Raw genomic sequence first — 21,907 nt, 5'->3', positions numbered from 1 at the left:
GTGAATTTTCCCTTGAGCTAATTCAGGTTCAGGCATCTTCGCTGAGGCCTCTTATAATTTAGGCTGATTCCTACCTCTTTCACACTCCAAACCCTTAATTTCTAGATCCCCTAATCTTCCCACCCAGTACAAACCAGATGGGAGAAAATCCTACACCCTTTCCTTCTCCCTTTTCTTAATTTCTTTCCACTATATTAATTAAATCACCATAAATTTTCAGATTGACTTGGGTACATATATTTTATTATTTGGAATATCCATGGTGACCAATAATTAATATAATTTAGGTCACAACACCAAAATTATCCTTTACAGTTTTGGCTGACCACATCGGTTGTGATGAAACATCCTCAATCTTCTTAACTTTCCTAAATCTTTTCTCTATTGTACTATACAGCTTTTAATAGCTTGTTTTGATCAGCTGTATAGGTCAGTAAATTTGGTATTTTTTCCCTCACTCCTTAAATTAGATAGAACACAGCCGTTTTTCCTATTTTTTTTTTAAAATCCAAAGCGGCAGGACTGGGAAAGCTGTTTAGCTACAAATCCCCTTTCCCTCAGGGAACAAGTGCTCAGAGTTTTTTGGCCTTGCCCTACTCCCCAAGTGTTTTGTGAAGCCTGCTAGGAAACTAATTACTATATATATATATATATATATATATATATATATTCATTTATATATTTATAAATGACTACTACATTCTTTGACATTTATATGGTGGTTGAAGAATTAGGGACATTGAGGAATTCAACATACCTCCATTTTTTTATATTATTAGGTAATGTCATTTTTGTATTCCTCAGTACTGTGTTTAGAGATGGTAACATAAAAAAATTTATTGAAGCTGAAATTCAGAAAAACACGCAAAATTCCAAAGCTAAAATACAAGCCCAATTGGATAATTTAAAATGTTTTGTACAGGATCAATTGACAAACATACACCCCACCGGAAATAGGTCTGGACCTGACAGACCTATTTCTGAGCCTCTAAATGAGGAAATTTCCTTCCCTGAAATAGAGATGGAAAACCCCTTCCCTATACGTCAACTAACAGACTGATTCTCCCATAGTCTGAAAATTTTGGCTAAACTTAATCCCTAAGACCCTTCTCCTGAAATCCCAGTTTCTCCCATTCCTTCTCCTACACAGAAACCAATTCCGTCCCCAAGGAAATCTCATCCTTCTAAAGAATCTCATCTTAGTCAAACTGATCCACAGGTACAAAATTCAATTAGAGGCCTGTTTCCTCTAAGAGAAGTACCTGAAATAGGATGGAATGAGGATGTGGTTACTTTAAGGCACAATATACTGTTTACTCCCCAAGAAATAAATGAATTCACATGAAATGTTCCCACACATGAACAAGATCCCTTTCTGGTAACAAAAAAGATGACAGACATATTTTTTCAGTATAATCCATCTTACAAAAACATTGAAAACTTGCTACAGGATTGTTTAACTGAACATGAGAAAAATAAAATAATTGCACATGTCAACAAAACCTGGGGGTGCAATGAAGCACATTGGCCATCTCAGGATCCCGAATGGGACTATAACGACTCTGAGGATCTTTTACAACTATACTGTTGTAGAGAGGTCATACTAACAGCAATGAGAGAATGTGTAGACAGTACAGATAAGTGTACAGAATTTGAAAAAATTAAGCAAAATGAGTAAGAGAAACCTTCCAGATTCACAGACAGAATAATCGAGTTTGGGGGTAGATACCTGGATCTTGACCTATCTAAAGAAAATTGCATAAGACAAGTTTGAAGGCTCTTTGTCAATAACTCTTGCAAAGTGATTAGGGATTAGTTTAGAACACATTGCCCAAGATGGCCAGAGACGGACCTTGAAGAATTGCGGAAATACCTCCATATGTTTCAAAGGGAAACAAAGAAAAGGAGGAAGAGAATAATGATCTAATGGGAAAAATGGAGAAACAATTGACATATTTAACATGAGATTGCCAATCTGGAATGAGGGGATGATACTCAATCAATGGCACTTGTCCCTCTCCAGGAATCTAATTATCGATCCATTACCTGCCAATTCTGTGAGGACCACAGAATGGCAGAATGTAGAACTTTACTCAAGGCACTCAGAAGGAATCTGCAGTTTAATAACAATTTCAGAAGTGATAATTATAGAAATAACTATAATAATGATAATGGAAACCACAACTTTAGGAATGATAACTATAGGAATAGATATTGGGAAAATGATAACTCAAACCAAATAACTCCACAACAATATAACTTACGTGGTGTTTGTCCAAAAAATTCTTGGGGTGCTAATGTCCCTCAGGGGGATGCCCTTCAGGAGGGGTGCCCAAGGAACTTCCCAAATACTATGAAGGTGTCCAGGGGGGGCAGGGGCACAGGAATCAGAGGATATAACCTTTGATTTTCTGGACCCTGATGTCCTATTACCCATTTTCCCTATCCACTGCCCCCGTATCCTAATGAACCCCATGTTACCTTAAAGGTGGGTAACACCTATTATGATTGTCTTTTATACACTGGAGCTTCCAGGTCTGTATTAAAGAGGACACCTGATTTACATTGCTATTCTGTTGGCTCAGAGAATGTAATGGGAGTGTCAGGAATACCCCAAAGAGTTAAAAAAAAACTTTCCCCTAGAATGGTGTCTGTAGGATCCCTAGAGGTACAACATTCTTTCCTTTTGATGTCTGACTCCCCTTTAAATTTTCTGGGGAGGGACCTTCTATGCAAACTCAGAGCCACAATAACTTGCTCCCCAAATGGTTCCTTATCATTGGAAGTACCTGAGGAATCTTTAAATTTATTCCCTGTAATTCTCTCAGAGAGTCAGGAGGGGAAAAAGTATCCCACCTTTCTTTTTTGTTGTTGTTTTTGTCTTTATCTTTGTTTTTTTCTTTCAGCTTAACATTTTATTTATTTTTATTTTTTTAACATTATTTTATTTGGTCATTTCCGAGCATTATACATTGGAGATAAAGATCATTTTCTCCCCCCTAAACCCCCACCCCCCACCTATCCCATAGCTGACGCACAATTCCACTGGGTATCACAAGTGTTCTTGATTCGAACCCATATCCATGTTATTGTTATTTGCACCAGTGTTCCTTTAGAGTCTGTCCTCAGTCATATCCCCCCAACCCCTGTAGTGTAGCAGTTGGTTTTCCTCTGTGTTTTTACTTCCACAGCTTGTCCTCTGCTTGTGGATAGTGTTTTTTCTCCTAGATCCCTGCAGATTGTTCAGGGACATTGCATTGGCATTAATGGAGAAGTCCATTACATTCGATTGTACCATAGTGTGTCAGTTTCTGTATACAATGTTTTCCTTGTTCTGCTCCTTTCACTCTGCATCACTTCCTGGAGGTTGTTCCAGTCTCCATGGAATTCCTCCACCTTTTTATTCCTTTTAGCACTATAGTATTCCATCACCAACATATACCACAATTTGTTCAGCCATTTGCCAATTGAAGGACATCCCCTCATTTTCTAATTTTTGGCCACCACAAAGAGTGCTGCTATGAATATTCTTGTACAAGTCTTTTTCTTTATTATCTCTTTGGGGTACAAGTCCAGCAGTGCTATGGCCGGATCATAGGGCAGTCTTTTATTGCCGTTTGGGCATAGTTCCAAATTGCCCTCCAGAATGGTTGTATCAGTTCACCACCCCACCAACAGTGGATTAGTGTCCCTACTTTACCACATCCCCTCCAGCATTCATTACTTTCCTTTGCTGTCATGTTAGCCAATCTGCTAGGTTTTAGTTTGCAAGTATTTGAAACTGTTACAAAAATGGATGAAATATTAGGTATTTAATTAGAAATTATTTTAAAGAAGATAACTGTTATTTTCCCCTTTTAACCTTGGTTTTATTGGCTTTGTTTGTAGAAACAATTTTGAATGTAACCTACCAAAGGTAACATGTGTTACATACCATACTGTTTAGTATTTCCAACTTGGCCACAAGTTCCTCTCTTATCAACAAACAGATATAAAATGTGAACCATTATATGCTCCCTTACTTTATTTGTGGTATCACTTTAGATACAAATCATATGCCCATTTGCACTTAATCTTAGAGCAAGTTGAGAGTCCTATGTGAAAATCCATCGTTTCTCTTATGTAGAGCAAGAGGAGCTCCAAATGAATGTCTTTCTACATTGCTTACATTCATAAGGTTTCTCCCCAGTGTGGATTCTCTGATGTTTAGAAAGACTAGAGCTCCAACTGAATGTCTTTCCACATTACTTACATTCATAAGGTTTCTCGCCAGTGTGGATTCTCTGATGTTTAGAAAGACAAGAACTACAACTAAATGTCCTTCCACATTGCTTGCATTCATAAGGTTTCTTGCCAGTGTGTGTCCTCTGATGTACAGCAAGATTAGAGTTCAGACTGAATGTCTTTCAACATTGCTTACATTTATAAGGTTTCTCGCCCATGTGGATCTTCTGATGTTTAGAAAAAACAGAGCTGCAACTGAATGTCTTTCCACATTGCTTGCATTCATAAGGTTTCTCCCCAGTGTGGATTCTCTGATGTTGATCAAGACTAAAGCTCCAACTGAATGTCTTTCCACATTGCTTGCATTCATAAGGTTTTCCCCCAGTGTGGATTCTCTGATGTTGACGAAGACTAAAGCTCCAACTGAATGTCTTTCCACATTGCTTGCATTCATAAGGTTTCTCTCCAGTGTGGATCCTCTGATGTTCAGCAAGATTGGAGTTCTGACTGAATGTCTTTCCACATTGCTTGCATTCATAAGGTTTCTCGCCAGTGTGGATCCTCTGATGTACAGCAAGATTAGAGTTCAGACTGAATGTCTTTCCACATTGCTTACATTCATAAGGTTTCTCGCCCGTGTGGATCTTCTGATGTTCAGCAAGATTATGTTTCTGACTGAATGTCTTTCCACATTGCTTGCATTCATAAGGTTTCTCCCCAGTGTGGATCCTCTGATGTACAGCAAGATTATGTTTCTGACGGAATGTCTTTCCACATTGCTTGCATTCATAAGGTTTCTCGCCTGTGTGGATCTTCTGATGTTCAGCAAGTCTAGAGTTCCAACTGAATGTCTTTCCACATTGTTTGCATTCATAAGGTTTCAGCCCAGTGTGGATTCTCTGATGTTTAGAAAGACCAGAGTTGCAACTGAATGTCTTTCCACATTGCTTGCATTCATAAAGTTTTCCCCAAGTGTGGATCCTCTGATGTTCAGCAAGACTAGAGTTCCACCTGAATGTCTTTCCACATTGCTTGCATTCATAAGGTTTTAGCCCAGTGTGGATTCTCTGATGTCCAGCAAGACTGGACTTGTGCATAAAAGTCTTTCCACACTGATTACATTCATGAGACCTTCCCTCAGAGTTCATTCTTTGATGTTCAGGAAGGCATGAATTTTGAAATTCAACACAGAACTTTCTCCAAGCTAAGTTATCTGGAACATCACTCATGAGTTTTTGTTTCTTAGTTTCTTCCACAGACAAGCTCACTTCTGTTGGAGTCACTTTCATATCAGGTCTGATCTCACCTTCCGAAAGAAACAGTAAAACACATGCATAGTCACACATACATGAAACTTAAATGGGCACAATCCATCCTTTGAAAAAACCATTACCTCAAAAGTAAAGAATAACTTAATAACAAACAGCCTCCCATATGATAACTTTGGTTCTTCATAACAAACCTGTGATTTTGGCCAGCCTAGCATGATTACATTCCTATCTGAGACTATCACCTCAGAATGGTGGTGGAGTGACTTGAGTCAAATCCTGGCAGTTGAAACCAAACTTTGTGATGGCGTATGCTCTCTCCAACTTACTAGATAATGCACATTCCACCTTTCCTTTTTGCTTTCATTTTCATTGTCTACATAATCAATCATATCTTCATATTTATAAAAAATGGGGTACATATATACTAAATATTCCAATAAATTCACAATCTAGCTCATTTGTACTACTTATATAATTTCCTAGATGATTTGTTCACTTATTTTTTCTTACAATATCTAAGATCAAAGGAAGAAAAATCACTAATTTGCATTATCTAAGGCATAAAAAAACTTTCTTTTGTTCCCTACTTCTTGATAGTAGCTATTGCTTTTTTTAAAAAATGTCATTTCACTACCATAAAGTCCTTCTCCTGAATACAATGGAAACAGAGATATGGAATTACCCATGTTTAAAAATAGGTCCCATACAGTAACTCCATCATTTTTAAAAATGAAATAAGCTGCAAGCTTCCATAGTAGTTCTTTAGTGTCCTTACCATCTATTGGTTTATAAATCCTTTAGAGACATGAGATACTGCTCCAACAAATGAGCTAAAAATCAGTTACTGACACTTTAAGCAATAAATAAAGGCACCAAATTTTGTTAAAACAGTATTTTTCCTATTGGACAATAAGAATTCCAAACATAAATGGAATTATTCTTTTCCTTGCAGTGATTCCAAAAGATCCTAACCAAGACTATGATGCTTTGGGGGTACATTAAATGACAACCTCAAACTCTGATTGCTACTAAGTGTAATATATTCTTTTAGTTTCTCAATTTGATATCAAATTCTTCCAAACTTCCAGGAAGGTTGGTCATTTATGCTCACAGGCATGCACAGACTATCATTGCTGTTACTACACATGAGGAGTTGTCCATTTCTGGGTTATTCTGTAATTGCTTCTCACCAAATCTGTAATCATGAGATCAAGATGTTACCTGGGTTTGCATTCTTGCAGCAGAAATAGCAGAGTCTTTGCAAACATTGGTCACTAGATATACAGAGTAGAGGTCATTATGAAACCATCATTGAACACAATCATTGTACAAAAACAGCCCTTCACAGGCCATTCATTGCAATGCTGTGGTTTTCTGATTTGAACTTACATATATTTATGTTATCAGTCTTTTATTTTGGGGTGTCTTACAAGAATTATTTGGTAATTCAGGCTAGTCATTCAGTAGTTTCAGTAAGAATGGATCCAATTTCCCAGTAGTACGAAAAATGAAATTCCACCCTTAAACAGAGAAACTTTGTTTTAAAAAAACACACACAAAGCAATATGTGCCATTGATCTACAACCACATTCATCATTTAATATACTTCTTTCATGAGTCAATGAAAAAACAAACCTTTCACAAGGTAGGTAGCAATTCATTTTCTTCAGTGGTTACAAAGCTAAAAGTAAGGAAATATTTTTCATCCTCTGCAAGGGAGCTTATAGAATTCTCTTCCTATTTCCCATCTTACATATACTCCAGAATTTTCATGATATTTTTCTTAAAAATCTCGATACAGGTAGGGTGGTGCATTCTAATTCTACCTCAGAAATTTGCTAGGACTTTCCCTGGGCAATTCACAGGAGCTTTGTCTATGTCAGACTCCTCAACTTGATAACATAGACATAATAGTATCAAGTAACACCTGGGGCTCCTATGGGAATCACATGAGATAATATTTATAGTGTGTGACACATTACTATGCCCTATGCAAAGAGTGACTTTTATTTTTATCTTTATAATTTTGGTTATTTCCTCCTTTCATTGATTTTCTTTGATTGCCACCTCCTCACATTAGACCTCTCTAAGAGTTCCTTCTCTTCAGAGCTTTTCCTCTTTTGATTAGCTGCCCTGAATCTGGGATCTAGAGGGTTTCTACAGAACTGTCCAAATGTTGTCTGCTCTAGCAGAGAGTGAGCTCCATGAGGGCAGGGGATGTCCACTGCAGTCCTTTATGTCTCCTATAACTTGGCACAGGACCTGGTACAAAGCAAATAGTTGTACATGTTTCTGGATACTAAAGAGCTCAGAGTGGAGGTGCCCTTCTGGCACCTGCAGGAAACTTCCAGGGCCCTTCAATCCCAAACACTGACCTCTTAAGAAGGTTATAGACCAATCCCCTGGAGGGAGCTGACAGGAAATGGAGTCTAACAGCCTCATCTTACAGATGGAGAAACTGAGGCTCAGGGTTTCAGTGACTTGCCCAGGAGCCTCTGCTAAAACTTTTGAAAAAGGGTTCCAAGTCAGGTCCTCCTGTTCCCAAATCTAGACCTGGCTTCACCAGAGCACATACAAGTCTCTGGTAACTCCAGCTCTCCTAAATCTCTTTTTACCTCACTCACCTGGGCAGGAGTTTCTCAAGCCTTCCTGCTCCACCATCCAAAGGTCTTCCCTCTGCTCCAAATAAGAGATTACATCTTCTGGGGATGCTGGAATCCCTGGGCATGGGAAAACAGTCAGGAAAGAGGATGGAGAGAAGCTCGTCACTGAAGTCTCTTTGGGGAAATATGGGGGAGTCCAGAGATTCCACTTACAGTATCTCTCCATCGGGTTCCCACAGGGGTCTGTTCTCACTCCTCAGTATCTATGATGCAGAAACCCAGGGTAGGATGTGCCTGTTTTCCTGCTAGGGGAACTGTAATGAGCAACAACACTCCACCCCATCCTATTCTGGTTCATTCTGGCAGAAACTCCTAAACTCCCAAACTGGGTTCAAGGGTCAGTCTTCTGGGTCAATCTGAAGCTCCAGAAATAGGGACCTTAAAGGATCAGTTTTGTCTCCCTGCCCTGCCTGCTCCACCATTTTGTGGACTGTTCTCTTTGAGAGACTGACCCCTGCTCCCGGGGAACTCAACAATCCTAGTTGGGCCCAATGCTGTCTCTCAGCCAGTTCATTCATCCTGACAATGACACATGATTGCAAGCAGTGCCTGTGGGAAGTTTTCAGGGCTTCCTAGAGGAGAGTCTCCACAGCATTTAATGTAGAGAGAGGAGGGTGGAGAAGAGTAGGGTACTAATCAGAGGGACCAGAAAGTTTGGTTCTGGGACATTTTATTTGGAGAAGGCTGGACTCTGTCCATAGTTTCCTGTTATCTGGAATGAGAGTCAGCTAGAAGGAGAGCCTCAGTTTAAATCTGGCGACAGACAACTATGTGGGTGCTTCAGAACAACCACTTACTCAAATCTCTTATTTCTTCATCTATACAATGGGGATAATTGTGTCACTGAATTAGAAAGATGAAGGTGAGGAAGAAGGGCTATAATGTTGAAGAGAAAACCCTTGTCAAAGCACTGTATAATTGAAAATCTGTTGCCCTAAAAAAAACAACTATATTTCCGGAGAGCCCATTGACTTCCTGTCTTCATGTACTTTCTGTAGACAGAGGATATAATGCAAGGACGGGGAGAGTTCTGCCTCTTCTTGGGCTTGCAGCCAGCAGTGATGGTGGTAAGTGGGGATTTAAAAAATGGCTAACCAGACATGTACACGTAATTTTTATTACGTGTTTTTACGTGTTTATTACGTGTTTATAACATGTACACTTTACCCTCTTCATTCCTTCATTTCTAATCATCTTTAATAAACCTACGTAAAATATAATATTTCTATTATTAGAGATATAATCTTAAATTTTGCAGTTTGGCAACCAAAAGGGATGAGAAACTGATTTTTTTTACGATATCCTAGATAATTTTTTAAGCCACATTTCTCCCAAGGCTTTTTGCCCACCCTACCCACCCTTGCAAACTTCAACTCTCATTGGAGCTGCGTTTTTCTTTTCCTACTTTTTGTCCAGTTGCTTGCTCTCCCTACTGGCTGGGCTATTTTTAACCCTGGGACTCTTAACGAAGAAGAGATAAACCGCACTCAACTGTCCTTATTTCCTTAATTCCTCAATGCACTCTGGCATTGCTGATATTGCTTCCTCCAGTCCTTCACCCCAATCATTCATCTGGCCCGCAGTCCCAGGCCCCCAGCGGCTCTGCTGCTAAAATCTGCCTCCAACTAGACCCTGACCTGTACCGCTGTTGCTGAGCCACCAAGAAGCTAGGAGTCAGTGCAGATGGTAAAAAACTCAGGTGTCCTTTCCTTAGGGCACAATTTGCCTCCATGTGTCAGGGGACCTCGGGGTGGGGTGGGGAAGTGAAGAAGGAAGTTAGTCTTCCCGAACAGGAAGTTGATTACAAGCATGGCGTATTCTATGAAAGAGCAGTGCATTGCCTATTTCAAACAGCTTCTACCATTCATGAGTGCACTAATCCTTTTACTTATCTTACCTGAGATTCAGGGGAAAAATTCAACTCCCTACAACTCTTTGCCATTTGGGCCTGCCCAGTTTGAGATTCCTAAAACCCATGTACTCACTCACTATGGGAGATTCCACAGTGCTGACAATAGGGATCTGAATTTTAGAAGGGTCTGGTGGTGAAATTTTAAGCCCTTTCAGACTCCTTTTAAAAATGAAAATCTCTGCATTTTATTGTATTTTGCTGATTGTTTTAAGATTTAATTTTGTTGTTTTCAGTTCATATATTAATGTATTCAATACTATTCTGTTACACTGAATTATTTTAATGTACTGGGTTTTAACTACTGTTATATTCTGTTACCTTTCCCCTATAACTATACTGAACAAATATTATTGAATAAGCCCATATAAAATAACAGACTTTTTTGATTTTGTAAATTGTCAGAGATGATGATGGATGGATTTCAACAAAACTGGTTAAATTGTGTGCAACCTTTGGAGAATGAGCTAAGAATTGAAATGGTAATTCTAAGATGTCTTCAGAAATAATTTTAATTAACTAGTGGTTTCTGAATGGATGATTTTTAAAATGTTTACTTTATAAAGAATGTTGTGTTAAAGGTAGAGAAAGTAGCTATTGATTGTTTTAAATGTCTCATTTCACTACCATGAAGTCCTTCTCCTGAATACAATTGAAACAAAGATAAGGCATTGCCGATGTTTAAAAATAGGTCTCATACAGTAACTCTGAGTCCATCATTTTAAAAAATAAAATGAGCTGCAAGCTTCTATAGTAGTTCTTTTGTGTCTTTCCTATCTATTGGTTCATAAATCCTTTAGAGATATGAGATACTGCTCCAACAAATGAGCTAAAATTTTAGTTACTGACACTTTAAGCAATAAATAAAGGCACCCAATTTTGTTAAAGCAGCATTTTTCCTATTGGACAACAAGAATTCCAAACATAAATGGAATTATTTTTTTTCCCTTGTAGTGATTACAAAAGATCCTAACCAAGAATATGAGAAAGAAAGAAAGATTCCTACCAAGATGTTTCTAGGAAGCAGGTAGCCAAAAAGAGCTCCTGTAAAATTATTCAGTTTAATTTACTTCCACCAGAATAATCTAGATTTCTTGGTGATGTTTTGGACCCAAATAAGTTTTACTTTGTTTAAAAATATACTTGCCAAGGTTGAAAGATTTGCTATATCTGTAACAATTGTGACAAATATCCATCAATTCATAGGATTTCTTTTGTCATACAACAACTTCTATGAAATGATAGTGGCTTTGTTTGCTATTTTAATAATTGGGCTATTGTGAATTTTGGGGACTTTGGTACTCCTTTGAATACGCATTACATGCTGTACTACTATACCCTATAAAAAACTGTTACTTTGTGAATATCATTTGCTTTGCACTCACAGTGGATCATAGCCAGATTTGAAGAAGGAAATGGATCTCATTTTTTGGTGAGAAATAATTGTTTTCTACATTTCCTTAGTTGACACAGTGTGTAAATGATTATAAGCTATATATTTTTGAATTTTAACTCTTTTATTATTGTTTTTGCTTGCATGTGCAATATACTATTTCAGTTTTTTCTTTTTTCTCTCCTTTTGTATTTGAAGCACGTCACGAGTATTGAGACGATTTTCTTTAATGTTTTTTGAATTTGCAGTAATATAAGTTTAAAATATATTTGCTATAATGTCAATGCATACTGAAAAAGCTTTAGACTATAAAAATTATGCCATTGGTAGTTAAATAAAAAATTTATGGGTCTATGCTTAATGATTCTGTGTTTCCTGATTCAAGGACCTGTTGTAGGTATATTTTCTTTTACTTAGAATTATTTACACAAGACTTTGATAGTCTATATTTCATCCATAAATTATTTTCTCTTTTATTTGGATTTTTTTGATGTTTTGACTTTTCTACCAATTGATTCATATACCTCATAACTCAGGTGATCCCTGTGTTTTTCAACACCCTCTTCTGTGTGGGGTTGAATACATTTGTTTTGTATGTATACTCTGATGCCAAAGGGGACTTTCCCCAATTGGCTTTTTGTCAATGCGCCTAGCAATCATTAGTTTTGTTCTCTTTTTCTCTTATCCTCAAATTACTATAATTTCAAAGCTGGTATATTTACTAGACACACCGGAGAAAGTAGTCTCCCTTGGCTCTCAGGGGTGGGGTGGGGATATAAAATTGAAAATCTGTTGCCCTAAAAAAAGAACTACATTTCCAGAGAGCCCACTGACTTCCTGTCATTATATATTTCCTGAAGACAGAGGATATAATGAGAGGACAGGGACAGTGCCGCCTTTTCTTGGGCTTGACTGTAAAGTCAGCAGTGATGGTGGTGAGTGGGGATTTAAAAAATGGCTAACCAGGCTTGGGCACGTACCCTCTCTATTCCTTGATTTCTAATGATCATTTAATAAACCTCACAAAATATAATATTTTTATTATTAGGGATTATAATTTAATTTTTATAGCACCTGGCTAAGGGAAGGTTGTTATAAAAACTTCTTCCCTTCCCTCACTGTCTGATAGGTTCTACTGGAGGATTAGGGCAATAGGAGGAAGACTAAGGACAACATTTCTCTGCCTGGGACACCTAGGATCTGTGAGCTATGAGTTTATGCTGGTTAAAGAGAAAAATATCCCCAACAGGATATACACCCTAGAGAGGCAGAGAGTGGAAGGAAAACCTGCCTGAACAGTTTTCCGAGATGGGTTTGGGAGACACAATTCTGGGCCAGAGAGAGGTGAGACAGAATCATCTCTGAGACCATTTTTATGTCTGGGATTCTCCAACATGGATTTGATCTTGGACTTCAGGAGTACCAAAGGGAGCCACCAAGATCCCATTATACAATGCAAAGTGCTTTAACAGGGCAACTAGGCAGCAGGAGGGTCTTGACTCTGGGACTCAACATATCAGCCCTCATCCCTTACTAATGACTGAAAACGACTCCCAACCCTGCATGCTGATGAGGGTAATATTCCCTTGGATGGCAGACTCCAGGGAGAGGGTTCCTTACCCACAGAAAGCAGGTTCCAGGCATTCTCCAGCATCACCTCCTTGTACAGCTCCTTCTGGGGAGGGGCCAAGAGGCGCCACTCCTCCCTGGTGAAGTCCACAGCCACATCCTTGAACGTCACCACCTCCTAGAGTAGCCCAAGTCAAAGGACAGAAGGCTGAAAGCCACACCAGAATAAAGAGCCCACCTCTGGGCAATAACAAGAGGAAACTGACACACAGAGAAGGGACAAGGGCCCCATCCTTTGTCAGTGTCAGAGTCAGCACTAGAAGCTGAGTCTTTAAGAGCTCAATGGAGGTTTGAGCAAAGGAGTTCCATGACCCTCCAGAGCAATGCTGAGGAGTTTAGTGTGTGAAGGAACACATCTTGTGGATATCCCTTCCAGCTTGGATCCCCAGCCAGCAATGGGATGTAGGTGACACAGTCACGTATCTCATGCCCTACCACTGTGTCCTGGTACAGCCCATGTCAGGGTGAGTTTCCTGAGAGTCAATTAGCTAGAACCAGCACAGCTAACCACAGGGAGAGAAGCTGGAAAATGGAAAATGCAAGAGAGGGAAGGAGAGGGGCCTTTTGTATCTCCTCTCTGGAACTAACTGGCTCTCTGAGCTGGGGGGTTTTTCTCCGAGCTTTACCGATGTCTTGATCTTTGGCATTCCAAGCCTGAGACAGCTAAAGGGGAATAAGATCAAAAAGGCTGAAACCTCTCTCTCTCTGCCTCTGTCAAACTCTCTCTCTTAACTAATAAATGCTCATAAACTGGGCAATTAGCCTCCAGATTTATTTTTAATTATAGCATTATGGAATGCGACTCCCTATGAAATCATGGAGAAAGTCTGTGTTCTAGTTGAAAGGTGCCTGGAAGAGAAGAGAGGAAGGTGAAAGTTCTTCCTTCCCAGAAATTACAAGCGATATGTTCTCAAGCAAAATCTGTAAAGAGTATAAAAAATAGACTAGAACTCTGGACTCTAATCCCCACAAGCCTTTGCTCCACTTCCGCAGAATGCTTTGTAATCTCACCTGGGCCAAGATCTAGAAGGTATTTAACCTGATTGCAAAGGTTTTGGGGGCTCTTTTCGACTTCCGCTTTGGGGCAGACGTGGCTCTTTCAATAATGTAGGTGAGTTCTTATCTAGGCCTCCCTGGTCTAGGCACATTTTCCTTATCCTGTATTTTCTTTTCACCCATAACTTTTAATAAACCTCTAAAAATATAATACTCCTTGTAGAGAGAAACTAATTTCTATCTGCCTCAGTCTCCCCTAAATTTTAATCTTTACAGTTTGGAGACCTAATGGGAGAAAAAACTCTCAATCTTCTGATTTCTTTTCTGATCTTTAGTTGAGCTTTTAATTTGAGCCATATTTCTCTGGCCAAGTTTTTTTTTTTTTACCCTCGCAAAGCTACTGCTTGATCCAGACCTGTTGCGTTTGCCACCCACCCCACCTAGCTCAGCCGCTTTTGCCTGCGGGCCTTCAGCCCCCGATCCAGACCTGATTCAACCAAGATTGTAATCACCTGGTACCCGATCTCCCGGCCCTTCCTACCTGTTTCTGCACCCCAGACCCACGAGCGCGACCCCAGCCGGCTCAACAAACCCAGATCCTTGGAGAAGATCGCTCTGGACTCATTGTGACCAGCTGGTAACAGTATTGGCCACGTGGGCGGAGGGGAGAGATGAGAGGGAAAGGAGAACGGGTAATTTTCCCTTAGGCTAAGCCTCCACGTGGATGGGGGTATTGACCACAGGGGGTTCATAGCAGGGGAGAGAGAAGAAACAGATGTTTCAAACAGGAACTTAAAAAGCAATGGGCTATTTAACACGATATCTTTTGACTGTTCTGGTAATTTCATTAATTTCACCTGCATGCCAGAAGATTCAGCCCAAAGACTCAACTTTGGGGAGGCAAATGGGTGGCTCAATGAACTGGGAGCCAGACCTGAGGACATGCGGTCCTGGGTTAAAATCTGTCCTCAGATACTCCCCAGCTGTGGGTCCCTGAGCAAAGCCCTTAACCCCCATTGCCTAGCCCTTACTACTCTGCCTTCGGACAATAGACATTTAAATGGATAATTAATTAAAAGAAAAAAAAACACACCTAAAGAACTTAAAAGAGACTAGAGACTATATTTTAAGGCATTTCAGACTCCAATGGTTTATAAAAATCTGTATTCTATTGCATTTTTTGTTTAAGGTTTAACTTTGTGATTTTAAGTTCATATATTACTGGATTCAATATTCTGTTACATTGAAGGTTGATTGAATTTATTTTGAATGTACTGAGTTTTAAAAAATTCTGTTGTTTTTCCCCTATAACTGTGCTGAACAAATATTATTGTAATTAAGCCCATATAGGAAAAAACAGCTTTTTTTTCTATTTTTGCTAGAGGATAGATGGACTTCAGAACTGGTTACAATTGCTATAACAACCTTGGAAAATTTAATGTGCTAAATATCTCAATGATTTTAAGGGTTTTTAAAATATGATTTTTGTGATTTTTTTTTAACAATCTCTGGTCATTTTTGCCTGCCCCTACCACGAGGTAAGGCCCATTACAGTAGCTGAAGTGAAATTTATTTATAACCTCCAACCTTCCCGCATTTCTAAATATGTGAATGGAAGTTGGGGCAATTAATCTCAGGGCATTTGTACCCCTAAAAAGCCTCCAAAAAAGGAGCACCCCTTTATTTATACTTCAGCTGATTACTTTACTTGCACCAGAATGATATATAGATTTCTTGATTACGTTCTTAACCCAAAATGAGTTTTACTTTGTTTAAAAAAAATATGTTTAAAAACCAAGGTTGAAAGATTTGCTATGATTGTAAAAATTGTGACAAATATCCATTAATTCATAGATTTTTTTAAAATGCCATACAGCAACTTATGTGAAATATGATTGTGTTTGTTTGCTATTGTAATTAATTGGGCTATTGAGAATTTTGGGGATTTTGATAACTACATATTTGTACTACTGTATTTTTTCAAAAATGAAAAATTGTTAACCTTGTTCAATTCATTTGCCTTGTACTCACAGTGATCATGGCCAGATATTAAGAGGAATGGATCTCATTTTTGGTGAGAAAGTCTTGTAATCTTTATTTTCTTAGCTGACACAGTGTGTCAATGATTATAAGTTATATTTTTGAAAATTTTTAAAGCTTTTTTATTATTATATTTTTCTTGCATGTACAATATACTATTTGGTTTTTTTTCTCCTTTTTATATTTAAAGCACATGTCACCAGCATTAAGGTTTTGTCTTTTCAATACTATAAGTTTAAGATACATTTGCCAATGCATACCCCAAAAAGCTTGTGACTATAAAAACAATGCCACTAATTATTTAAATAAATTATGGGACTTTGCTTAATGATTCTGTCTGATTCCAGGAGAACATATACACACAAGAGCCATTGCACAGGGCCAAAGAAAAGCCAATCCAGGATGGATTGATGCACTTCTAGGCCAATACAAAGGTCTTGAACCTAGTGTGAAGACTCGAGGTTACTGTGTTTAACATGTCGTTACGACATAGGCTTTCCTTGTGTCCACACTCACTCTGAAGATACTCACAGAGGAGTATCCCCAAACTTGGCTCCTACTTGGCTTCTATAATCTGGTCCCTTTTTTTTCTGCCTCTCATAGTGTGGCTTCTGTAGTCCTGGCTACTGACTGGGTAAATGCATCATTGCTTAGATCATTTTGATTGGGCCCTGATTGAAGGACCTGTTATAGATTTATTTTTCTTCTACTTGGAATTTTTACACATAAGACTTTGATAGTCTATATTTTCATCCAGAAATTTTTCTTTTCTTTTGGATTTTCTGATGTCTTTTTAATATCTCTTGCCAATTGATTCATATACCTCATACCTCAGCCATGCATCCCTAACTGATTCTGAATCTTTCAATCACCCACAACACGGGGGAATGTAAAAAAATATCATTATTTAAATTGCAAAGTTTAAATTCCTTTTGAGAAGAGTTTTAGGTAAAGAAGATGCTACCTCTCTGAATCCAGAACTGAACTGTTGGAGAAGCCACCATGAAGAAGCCTCCAGACCACAAGTTGCACAAAACTGAACTTTGGGTGTGGTTGATTGAACATTTATTTGTATCTATACTTTCATGCCAAAGGGGACTGCCACCTAACTGGCTTTTTGTCAATGTGTTCAGCAATTATGGGTTTTATTCTTTTTTTCTCTTATCCTCAAATTATTGTGATCTTTAAATTATGTTTTCATGATCCTTTGGAAAAAAATTAATTTTTTTTCAAATGATCAAATGGGGGTATTGTAAAACATTGACTAGAACTCTGGACTACAATCCCCATGAGCCTTTGCTCCACTTCCCCAGAATGTCTTGTAATCTCACCTGGGCCGAGATCCAGAAGGTATTTAACCTGATTGCAAAGGTTTTTGGGGCTCTTTTGGACTTCCATTTTGGGGCAGACGTGGCTCTTTTAATAATATAGGTGAGGTCTTGCCTAGGCCTCCCTGGCCTAGGCACATTTTCCTTATCCTGTATTTTCTTTTCACCCTTAACTTTTAATAAACCTCTAAAAATATAATACTCCTTATAGAGAGAAACTAATTTCTACCTGCCTCAGTATCCCCTAAATTTTAATCTTTACAAGAGTTTGTGAGAATCAGGTCAATGTGGTATATTCTGGAGGGAAGCGAGTTCAGCAGGATTCCTTAAAAGAGAACAAAGCTAAAGAAAAGATCTAGTTTGTTTTCTGTATGACAGAAATCAAGTTTTTTGTGGATGAATATACAAGGAGGATCCAAAAGAGATGTTCATTAAAATATGGGCTTGACAGAGTGATCTGAGATGCTTTCCAGTCAAGTGAAGGAGACTTGTCTGTTGTGACAGTCAGGGTTTTGAGGTTCCTCTTGTTAGAATGGGTCATAGCCCAACCTTTGCTTTATGATTGCTTTCATTTGTATATAGCATATATTCCTTAATTATACTTAATGGCACAGAAATAAGAGATTCTATGATGAAGAAGGGAGAGTTTCTTTCTTCAATAAGAAAGCAATCTTTAATTAATTTGAGTTTTGTTTGAGCTAATTCATATAAAAAAGTTGGTATTTTCTTTATGACAAAGAAATACTCTAATCTTACACCTAGAACTCAAGAAAACTCAAAGAAGGGTCAAGGAAATGAGTGAAAAGAGGCCTGCTGACGGCACATATGCAGAAGTTGGCCAGATCTGAATATAACTTGATAATCTGGAGGGGTCACTTCAGGTCTAACCTGCTCTATGTACAACATGCATCTGGAATGAGATGGTTGTCCACTTTGCTTCCTTTATTCTAGAATTTGTAAATCTCAAAAAATTGTTTTCAGTATCATAGTAGATAGAAGAATTATTCATAGGCCAATGTTGAGGTACTAAGGTGTTTAAGATGATATGTAAGAAAGGGAGGGGGGGAATAGAGGATGGCACAAAGAAAAACTTGAAGGAAAAAGAAAAATAATATAAATTATACCACATACAAAGGCTCATGGCAGGGGATGGGGGAAAGAATACTATTATAAGAAGGAGAGGAAGAGAGTAGTAATAGGTAATACTTAAACTTTACTCTCAGTGGAATGACTTCTGAGAAGGAAGAACTGGGGTATAGAATTCTATCTTAAGCTAAGGGGAAGTTGAGAAGGAAAAACCAAGTGTGTATGTGGGGGGTTAATAGAGCATAAAGAAAAATAAGAGGGGAATAAGAAGGGAAGGGGTGGGAAGGAAAGTAAAATAAGGATGGAGACTAGGGGGATTGATTAAAAGCAAAACACTGGTTTAGAAGGGAATAGTGAAAGTAAAATGGCAGGAGTAAAAGAGGAAATCAAAATGATGAAGAATACACAGGTGGTAATCTAAACTCAATGTGAATGAGATGAACTCATCCATAAAACAGGAGCAGATAGCAGAGTGGATTAGAAAGCAAAATTTTACCATATGTTGTCTTCAAGAAACACATATGAGACAGGTAGACACACAGGGAAAAAAGTAAGAGGCTGAAGCAAAATTGATTGGGCATCAACTGAGAAAAAAAAAGGACATGTAATCATGATATCTGATAAAGCCAAAGTAAAAATAGATCTGATTAAAACAGATAGGGAAGGGGGACACCTGGGTAGCTCAGTGGATTAAGAGCCTGGCCTAGAGACAGGAGGTCCTAGGTTCAAATCTGGCCTCAGACACTACCCAGCTGTGTGACCCTGTGCTGGCCATGTGACCGCCACTGCTTATCCCTTACCACTCTTCTACCTTGGAATCAATACACAGTATTGATCCTAAGATGGAAGGTAAGGGTTTAAAAAAAAAATAAAAAGATAGGGAAGGTCATCCTGAGAAAAGACTGTATAGATGATGAAGAAATAGCAGTACTCAACATGTATGCAAAAAATTGTATAGCATTCAGATTTTTAAAGGAGAAACAATTGGCACTTAAGGAGGAAATAGATAGTAAAACTATACTAGTAGGAGACCTGAGCTTTCCTCTATCATATCTAGAAAAATCAAAACAAAAAATAAATAAGAAAGAGGTAAGCAATGTGAATGAATTCTTAGAAAAATTAGAGTTAATAGATATATGGAGAAAAATAAATAGGGACAAAAAGGAATATACCTTCTTTTCAGCACCACATGGTACATTCATAAAGACTGACCATGTAACTAGGACATAAAAACATTGCAAACAAATGCAAAAAAAAGAGACATAATAACTGGGATGTTTAAAGAACAAATCACAGAAACAATTAATGATTTCATTGAAGAGAATGACAATCAGGAAATAATATGTCAAAATCTATGAGAGTTCAATGGGCATACAATTAAAAACTAGAAAGAGAACAAATTAAAAATCCCTAGATAAAAACTAAATTAGAAATCCTAAAAACCAAAGGGGAAATTAATAAAATTTAAACTAAAAGGACTATTGAATTAATGAATAAGACTAAGAGCTGGTACTTTGAAAAAACAAATAAAATAGATAAAGTACTAGTTAATCTAATTTTAAAAAGGAAAGAAGAAAATAAAATTAACAGTATCGAAGATGAAAAGGATGACCTCACATCTAATGAAGAAGAAGAAATTAAGGTAATTAATTAAGAGCTATTTTGCCCAATTAAATGACAATAAATATGACAATCTAAGTGAAATGGGTAAATATTTACAAAAAATACAAATTGCCTAGATTAAGAAAAGAGGAAATTAAATACCTAAACAATCCCATTTCAGAAAAAGAAACTGAACAAGCCATCAATGAACTCTCTAAGAAAAAATCCCCAGGGCCAGATGGATTCACAAATGAATTCTATCAAACATTCAAAGAACCCAATATTATACAAACTATTTGACAAAATAAGCAAAGAAGGAGTTGAACTAAATTCCTTTTATAACACAAATATGGTACTCATTCCAAAGCCAGGTAGACCAAAACAGAGAAAAAACAACCACAGATCAATCTCCCTAAATGAACATAGATGCAAAAATCCTAAATAAAATACTAGCAAAAAAGACTCCACAGTGCAATCACAGGGATTATTCATCAGGTGGTATTTATACCAGGAATGTAAGGATGGTTTACCATTAGGAAAAATATCCACATAATGGACCATATGAACAACCAAACCAACAGAAATCACATGATGATCTCAATAGATTCAGTAAAAACCTATGACAAAATACAAGACTCGTTCTTATTGAAAACACTAGAAAGTGGAGGAATAGATGAGCCTTTCCTAAAAATAATAAACAGTATATATCTAAAACCATCAGCAAGTGCCAACTGCAATGGGGACAAGTTAGAGGCCTTCCCAATAAGATCAGGAGTGAAACATGGATGCCCATTATCACCTCTATTATTTAACATTGTACTATAAACGCTAGCACTAGCAATTAGAGAAGAAAAATAAATTGAAGGGATTAAAGCAGGTAATGAGGAGACTAAACTATCACTTTACAGATGATATGATAGTCTACTTAAAGAATCCTAGAGAATCAACTAAAAATCTAGTGGAAATAATACCTTTAGCAAAGTTGCAGGATACAAAATAAACCCACAGAAATCATCAGCACTTCTATATATTTTGTAAAGTAAGAGAAGAGAGATCCTGCATTTAGAAGAGAAACCAGGCTCATGGAGAGATCAGCGATGAAGCAAAAAGAATGTTGAGAGTTCTGAGGGAGGAGAGAACTCTGAACCCAACTGACAGGACAGCTTCCAGCCAGGGGAGTGGAGGAGGAAGGTGGATCTCCTGAAAGGTGAGAAAGAACCCATCCATTTGACATCTGTTTTCCCTTCTGAGACCCTGAAATATCTCCACTAAGTCTCCTCAATGTCAACTACCTGAATCCTCATGAGGGATTTTGTAATTAGACTCTGACCAGAGCCATCCCTGATCCTTCCCTGAGATCTCTCCCTTCTCTTGCTTATTTAGCCCTTGACTTGTACTTTAGGATTTTAGTTAGCTCTGAAACTAGGGACAAGAAAGCAGTTGGCAATAGGAGAGGCCAGGGCCCAGAAGCTTGTAGCCTCCAGACTCTGAGGGCCAATCTGCAAGAGGGACAAAACCTCTTAGGACTCCCTTTTCTCCCACTTCCCCTTTCCCCATACCTCAGCCATTACCCCATCTTACTAGGCATTAAATAAGTCATTCAGAGATATTAGGACTGTGACTTGGGTCCTGTCTTGAAACAATACAATAGGGGGAACAGGGTTTGAATCATTGAGACAGGAATCTTATCCTCTTTCTGTGTCAACATGAACCTGGGTTTGTAACTTTCTCACAAGAAGAGTTCAACTCCTTGTGACTCAGTACTT

At 38.0% G+C, this 21,907-nt stretch overlaps 1 protein-coding gene across 2 annotated transcripts in view; it reads right to left on the bottom strand.

The window, feature by feature from the left end:
- Nucleotides 1–3,323: 3,323 nt before the first annotated feature.
- Nucleotides 3,324–21,907, bottom strand: part of LOC100618202 (zinc finger protein OZF-like) — a 45,281-nt gene continuing 26,697 nt past the window's right edge. For both annotated transcript variants that reach the window (XM_056807531.1, XM_056807532.1), the window contains exons 2-4: nt 13,081–13,207; nt 8,120–8,215; nt 3,324–5,530 (exon numbers count right to left, since the gene is read on the bottom strand). In XM_056807531.1, coding sequence (XP_056663509.1) covers nt 4,407–5,530; nt 8,120–8,215; nt 13,081–13,207 — 1,347 coding nt within the window. In that variant the 3' untranslated portion in view covers nt 3,324–4,406. The remainder of the gene's footprint in view (nt 5,531–8,119; nt 8,216–13,080; nt 13,208–21,907) is intronic.

The sequence above is a fragment of the Monodelphis domestica genome, chromosome 8, assembly GCF_027887165.1.
Source record: "Monodelphis domestica isolate mMonDom1 chromosome 8, mMonDom1.pri, whole genome shotgun sequence".
Taxonomy (NCBI): Eukaryota; Metazoa; Chordata; class Mammalia; order Didelphimorphia; family Didelphidae; genus Monodelphis; species Monodelphis domestica.
Note: the sequence above shows the minus strand (reverse complement) of the source record. Positions and strands in the feature narration are given on the sequence as shown.